The sequence below is a fragment of the Rhinichthys klamathensis genome, unplaced genomic scaffold (genome assembly GCF_029890125.1).
Source record: "Rhinichthys klamathensis goyatoka isolate OS25496 unplaced genomic scaffold, OSU_Roscu_1.1 h1tg000114l_1, whole genome shotgun sequence".
NCBI lineage: Eukaryota > Metazoa > Chordata > Actinopteri > Cypriniformes > Leuciscidae > Rhinichthys > Rhinichthys klamathensis.
In genome coordinates, this window is record NW_026606651.1 from 4275216 (window position 1) to 4282829 (window position 7614).

Consider the following 7614-nt stretch of genomic DNA (forward strand, 5'->3'; position numbering starts at 1 on the left):
GAAAGGGGGGGGGGTGATTCAGGGGCCCAAAATGGAGTAAAAATATGCAATTTGATGCAAATGTTGTTATTTATATGTCCAAAAAAGTAAGATGAGGTAGCTTTTAATGTAAATCAATGCAGATCTTTATAACAGTGCAGCAGACACTTACATAAATGCATAGAAATACAGTATCAGTCGTCACTCTATATCTCTCAATGACATGTCCTATTAAGATGATATTTAAATGCTTAGTTTAATGATCAAAGCTCTTTCGTTTTTTAATTGTGGGGGCAAACCATAATACAATAATGATTGAGAGATGAGCAAATAAACATTCCTCAAAAGCCTGATGATAATATTTGATATTCACATTTTAACATGCCTTTCCTAATGATGTATGATCACCGAAGTTGCTTCAGTCCAAGTGTTCATCTTGAAATATTACTAACAATATAAAAGTTATTCTTACGTTTGCTTTATAAAAATCATAACATATTTCACAGTAAAAAGACAAGTGAACCCCAACTTGAAGTGGGACACTTTTACAATTACACTAAAAGGCCTCTTACGTGCTTAAAAAAAACGACAAACTATCAGACAACAGAAAGCATTTAGTAAATAGTGTACAACAGATTTATAGGCCTTAGACGCTCATGTATCAAACATGATATAGTAGGCTTTATAGGGTTAATATCATCATCATCATCATACCCACAGAACACAAAAACTGTTCGTGCATGTCATTATAATACAGTAGTCAACATTTGAAGTGGATCAAAGTTCATCAAAGTTGTCCTAAGACAAGAACGGGTATTGTTCAAAATTCATGTATACATTTGATGAAAGGTTTTGATCCACTTCAAATGTCGTCTCCTGTAGTTCAGGCCGAATAAAGTCAAGTGAAGACTTACCAACCTCAGTCCACTGGTCAACAAATAAACAAATAAAATTATTAACAATGATAAAACATGTTTAAATCTCCCCTGCTCATTGATAACTGCACGCATTTCACCACGCATACACTCATGAATTCACCTCTGAATCAACGACAGTGGAAAAATGACAGGCTTTATTAAAACATTTCCTTATACTAAAATATAACCATTGGAAATTGCATCCAGAGTAACTAACGCATCAGATTCTTTTTGAGTGCAACCGGCAGCGTGAGAAAGTCTTCGGCCAGAATGACCTCAGTGCTCGACCCCTGCAGCACGAGCTCAGCTTGTCTCTTCAGCTCCGTCACGTCGTCGTCTCCGTCCCGCCGCAGCGCTTCGGGTTTGTAGCGTTGACTGAAGTGGTGCAGAACGAGTGTGTGTGCCCCGCACGCGAGCGCCACCGCGGCAGCCATGCTGGGAGTGCTGTGTCCGTGATCCACTGCCTTCTCCTGCTGCCCGTCCTCCAGCGTGGCCTCGTGCACCAGCACATCTGCCCCCTGACACACGCTTTTAAAGCCCTCACCCAGCGCCCCGCTGCAGTCCCCGAAAACACACACCTTACGGCCCTTCAGCGCCGGCTCCAGCACCTCGCTGGCGGTCAACACACGTCCATTATGTAGAGTCACAGACTCTCCGTTCTTCAGACGACCGTATAGAGGTCCTGGTTTCAAACCTACAAAAAAAAAAATCCAAAGATAATGAGAAATACAATTATACCTTACAGTTCAATCAATGACTCACATTATGTGATAGCCAGATGCAGTACTATATGGCAAATATCAACGGCTTGATTCTTATATCCTCAAAAAAATCGAAACAGAGCAATATATTAAACGGTTCTCTGTCGAATCGAACAGTACCGTTCTCCAGCCACGGTTCGGCACGCACTTGCAACGCGATTTATCTCAAATCTGACGACGAATCTATAATATGGTTTGTTGAAAATAAGGGTGTATTCACACCTGCCTTGTTTGGTTCGATTGAATCGAACTCTAGTTCGTTTCCCCCCTTGGTGCGGACCTTTTGGGCAGGTGTGAATACAGCAATCGAACTCGGGTGCGGACCAAACAACCGAACCGAGACCCAGCTGAAGAGGTGGTCTCGGTACGGTTCCAAACGAACTCTGGTACGGTTCGTTTACGGTGTGAACATGAACCGACCCAATTGCAAGAAAGCACTGCGCCTTTGAGTTAACAGGCTTCCGTAGTCGGAGTTGCGTTATGGGAAAGTGATCTAGCCTACTCTTTCTGCGCGTCGTGTGTGCATCATTGGAATGGAATGAATGAATGAGTGTGTGCATCAGGACATTCACACACAGAGCGTTCTCTTTAGTCTAATCGCGCATAGATGCAAAAAAAAGCATTTGCAGTTCATATTATATGTAACGATAGTTATAATACAAGGATGATGCTGCGTTAATTTACGTTAAGCCTTTTTTGCACTTCCTGATTTCCCTACTTGAGAATCCTTGTCCAATGAATGGACGACCTTAGAAGCACACGTGTGGTTTTGTTTACAAATTTTGGTTCACTTGCAAAAAGAGCAGTGTGAAAGCGAACCGTAACAAAAAAAATAAAATAAATGTCTTTGGTCCGGACCAAACCAAGTGAACTATCGGACTTTCCTGGTGTGAATACACCCTAAATAAAACAGACAGACAGAGTTAGGCTAATGTATTTTTCTGTCGATGGATAAGCATTCTGGCATTTTATGCTCTATATGACCAGTCATTTACGCCGTCATCACCCGGAAGTTGATACACATAAATGTGTATAAATTAGGGCTGTCAAATGATTAATCACGATTAATCACATCCAAAATAAAAGTTTTTTTTACATAATATATGTGGGTGCATTGTGTATAATTATTTTGTATATATATAAATACACACACATGCATGTATATTTAAGAAAAAAATATAATTTATATATAAAATATTTATATTTATATATAATATAAATTATATATAAATCTATATACAGTATATACATGAAAATATTTCTTAAATATATACAAGCATGTGTGTGTATTTATATATATAAAATAATTATACACAATGCACCCACATATATTATGTAAAAAAAACTTTTATTTTGGATGTGATTAATCGTGATTAATCATTTGACAGCCCTAGTATAAATGTGTATTCAGTTTTTCACAAATTAAAATATGGCCCTGTTCACGTCTGGTATTAAGATGCGTTTTGGTCGATCGGATCACAAGTGGACCGCGCTACATACAGGAGTAAACGGGTCTAAAGCGCTTTGAGCTTGTCCACTTTCAACCACTTCCAGAGGCAGTTGAAAACACATTCGACCACCGGATTGCTTTCGTAGTGTAAACGCTCATGTGGTCGAGTGTGTTCAAACAGACACACAATACCGTCTACTCTCCTTCTACTGAACTATGAATTAACATTATGGGAAGAGCTCTAGCCAGACGGGATTTAAACTGTCGGCTGAAGACCCAAGTTTGGTTTCAAGAGGAAAAATGCACCAAGCACAATGTTCTCTCACCATTCCTGATTTCTAACACACACTCACAGCGTTCGGCTGGTCTTACGGCTGTCAGAGCAGAAACTAAACCTGATGTTCTCCGTGTGTCTCCGGTCGCGTTCATATGTAAATTCAGCTTATTTTGTCCATTAGATCGAAAGATCTGAAAAAAACCCATACATTAACCCGCTCACAGACCCTCCCCTCGAAGAAATCAGGACAGAAGTGTTTGAAAGTGGACAAAAGAGACGGATTAAAACACCAGGTGTAAACGGGAATGTGTCTCCCTCATCTACTTGTGATACAATCACAAAAACACATCTTAATACCAGATGTAAACAGGGCCTATGAAAAACTTTACAAGATTTGCGATGTTGGAAACTGTGAAAAGGGTCCATTCTGAAAAAAACAGGTTACCTAGTTCTTTCAACAGGTCTGTGTTCAATCGTCCTGGACGTTCCCTTTCCTCCACCGAGAACCCGAACGATGGGACTCTGTGATACAGCTTAAACGCTTTAACCACGAACTGTGTGTCATCAACGAGGTCATAGCAGTCAGTGTGCGGGTCCAGGCGTACGGTTCTGCCGGGACGCTCCTGTGGGTGAAGCGCATCACTGCTGGAGGTCAGCGCAGGACTGAGACGCCCCTCCACGGGACACTGCTCATCCGACGGCTCCAGCTCATGCACCGCATACGGGAAGAGCAGCTGAGAGCTGGACAGCTCCAACGCCACACGAACGAAGTGTCGTAACCCTCGCGGGCCGTAAACGTCCACACAGGGCACAGGCTGATCCGGCTGAGGGTTCGAGTTCAGACTGATGGTGCACAGCAAACCAGGGAGACCAAAGAGATGGTCACCGTGGAGGTGAGATATGAACACTTTGGTGATTTTGCCTGAAAGAAATTTATAAAAATGACTATTATTACTGTATTTATCATCAAATTAATGCATAGTCTGAGCATGAAAAAAAGTTTAAAAAACAATACAGACCCCAAACTATGACCATTAATAATATGTTTATTTATTCCATTAAAGCATATCGATTTAGTACATATTATGACAGCACTTTTCAAAATATATAGCTTTACAGAAAACATTTTCATGACAATTAAACATATTCTGTCTAAATTTTTTCATTACCATAATGCAATATTTACATTTACAGTGGTTACACACATAGTAAATGACTGAAAAAAAGCTTGATAGCCCTCAAATCTTTCCTATTAGCATAAAATAATTTCATATTTCTTTGTTTATTTTAAAATCCTAATTTTTGACAGATTCATTAGATTCATCCAGGAAGAGGACGATCATGCAACATGTACATATAAACATGAAATCAAAATTGATCTAAAACAGCAGTAAAGCAGGCAGACGCGAAGATGAGTGAGTGACTGACTTGCTTTGAGCGAACTCCTCATGAACTGAGTCTGTGTTCCTTCTCCACAGTCAAACAGCCAACTCTCCCCTTCAGTGCGCAACACGAGCGCAGACGCGCCGCGGTTAGGAGACGGGTATGCGGACCCGGTCCCGAGGAACGTGATGTCCATCGACATGCTGCTGTTCTGTGCACATGTGGCGGACAAATAACGTGAACACTGTGTTAGAATAAACCTGAACGTCCCCCATAACCAGCTGAGCTGAACCACAACTGACACGCGCTCAATCAACATCCGGGGTACGAGCTCATATTTGCGTACTGCATACTGCACACTACACTATAGAAGACCATTTCCGCCACATAAGCAACAACGAATCGTGATTTTTGTAAATCATAATAATGACATAAAATAACGAAATTTTGACATGCTGCTAAGTCACATTTATGAGGTAATTTCTTTTCGAAATTATTAAAAAAATCAAGAGAAAGTCATAATTTCGACTTTTTATGTCATTAGTATGATTTAGTCATATGACTAGTCATAATTTAGCTTGTCATAATTATGACATAAAGCATCAAAATGATGACTTAGTATGCACTTCCATAGTGTACACTATTACCGACCATAAGTATGACATAAAAAGTAAAAATTATGACTTAGTATGCACTTCCATAGTGTACCCTATACAACCCTTAATAACTTTTTGTACATTTTGAGTATGCTGTATACTATTTTAAAAACATATGCAAAACGATATGCACTAGGCCAGTTATTTTCAGTCTTTTAGATGCCACTGACCCCCAAAATATGATCATTTGCATGCCAGGGACCCACATCCTAAAATTGAAAAGATAGCTATTATCTATAGGCTATTTTTATGTTTAAAGAAGACCCAATTAATACTGTGAGAAATGTATGTAATAAATGTGTAAACTATTTAGTTTCTATTAGCCTACATTATATCATTGTTTTTTTTACTCACATTTTGATCAAATAGATACATTTATTATTTATTTATTTAAATCATATTTCATTTATTTTAAGCATTTTATTTTATTTTAAAACTATTTATGTATTTACTAAGTTTAATCGTATTACGTTACACTGATTTTAATACTTTTATTTACTTAAATGAAATCTTTATTTTAATCTACTGCTTTTATAGTTATTTTTTTTTGTTTAAATTACATTTTATTTAAATTAATGTATTTTAAACTTATTTTAATCATGTTTTCATTTATTTATTTTAACCATTTTTATTAGTTAGATTAATCTTATTTTTATTGATTCATTTTTACCTTTTTTTTATGATCTTCAATATTATTTCTAAATGTTTTGCGTTTTAATTCCAATTTTGTGTAACTATGTCTTCAGGTTTGGAATTTCAGTCCAATAATAAGCCAACAAAGATTTTAAAATATTTGTTGAGATGTTGGATACTGGATTACTACTTATAGGCTTCCCAGAAATAAATACTTTCACATTGATCCTTTTTTTTTAAACATTATAATTATTTCTTATTTATTTTCGTATAATTGTCTTAACCTCCAAAGGCAGTCCAAATACCTATTCAAGAAAAAGATGTTAAAAATTACATTAGTCTGGTTCTCGTCGAGTTCCTTGCATTATTATGGGATAATTCATTAAAAAAAAAATGTCATAGGCTAATTTAAATCAGCATACATTAAAAAAAAATTCTTTAATCCATGAAAATGAGGGCAGCAAACAGACCAGCAATGACTTCTGCACAGATTAGAGCACACATGTTTATTCTGCTCAAATCTCCACCGGTGTGAGGAAGAACTGCATTCAGAAACATTAAAGACATTATCACAGGTGCACAACACTGATCAAACTTACTAAATCCTTCAAGGACTGACAGAAACTAAGCATATTTTGGTCATGGATATGAGAATGTTCACTTTGTTCGATAAGCTGATGAAAGAAAATGAAACCTTCAATGGGCAGTTTTTAAACTTCTATGAAAGGTAAAAAGCAAATCATGATAATCTATAAACTTGCTGCTCTTGTGATCTTTGGCTACTTCGTTTACAATGGCATATCAAATATTGTACGATGAGCGGTGACTATATAAAGGTGTATAAGCAGGCACTTGTTATGAGGTACTACCACACTGGTACTTTTCTGATTGGTCAACAGGTGCGGTCAAATAATTTTATATAATGACTATTTAAATGTATAGTTTACTGCCGTTGCATGAAATCTACATATTGTAGCTGTGATTGTCTTATATCTTTAATATCACTCAAAATTCTTCTCACATCATTTTAACTCAGATCAATATTTCCATATATTTACTTATTTGGGAAGTAGCTGTGTAACAAGTTAGATAATGTACAGTCAGCCAGTTTATTTTGTGATGAGATTAATTTCCTGTTTTTTCTTATAAAGAATGTGTTTGTATCCTAAGCATCCATACACGTGTGTAAATATTTGCTGGTAAAAACTCACAGTCACAGCTACAAATGCACACCACTGTAATATTGTGCAATATACTAGAAACTCTGCTAGTCCTTCATGTCCTGTGCTTCCTCCGCTACTATGAAATAAATGGATCTTTATGATCTGAATGACTGTCACAGACACAACAAGAAACAAACACAAAGAACAAATGGAGTGTGACTTCATTTTAGAAAAAGTTTCATTGCACATAGCATTTAAAAACAAATGTGAGGAGTGACAAGGCACAGTATTACACTCAACACTGGAGCAAAGGATAGAGTATAAAAATAAATAAATAAAATACATTTTGCATATAATAAAGGAAGCCTAATTAGACCATTAGTTTATTTTGCATT

At 37.1% G+C, this 7614-nt stretch overlaps 1 protein-coding gene across 1 annotated transcript; it reads right to left on the bottom strand.

Moving 5' to 3' along the window:
- Window positions 1-1032: 1032 nt before the first annotated feature.
- Window positions 1033-5099, bottom strand: elac1 (elaC ribonuclease Z 1). Its single transcript, XM_056254848.1, has 3 exons — window positions 4813-5099; window positions 3830-4306; window positions 1033-1590 (listed from the first exon to the last, which is right to left on the bottom strand). Exons 1-3 carry the CDS (start codon window positions 5084-5086, stop codon window positions 1109-1111), a joined length of 1233 nt encoding a protein of 410 aa, XP_056110823.1. The 5' UTR covers window positions 5087-5099; the 3' UTR covers window positions 1033-1108.
- Window positions 5100-7614: the final 2515 nt, after the last annotated feature.

What these genes read in the sequence shown, in the direction of transcription:
- elac1 (XM_056254848.1), bottom strand. Translation starts at nt 5,086, where the DNA reads ATGTTGATTGAGCGCGTGTCAGTTGTGGTTCAGCTCAGCTGGTTATGG. An exon ending in GAGGAGTTCGCTCAAAGCAA is followed by an intron (nt 4,307 to 4,812) that starts GTCAGTCACTCA and finishes AATTTCTTTCAG; the next exon opens with GCAAAATCACCAAAGTGTTC. An exon ending in AGACCTGTTGAAAGAACTAG is followed by an intron (nt 1,591 to 3,829) that starts GTAACCTGTTTT and finishes TTTTTTTTGTAG; the next exon opens with GTTTGAAACCAGGACCTCTA.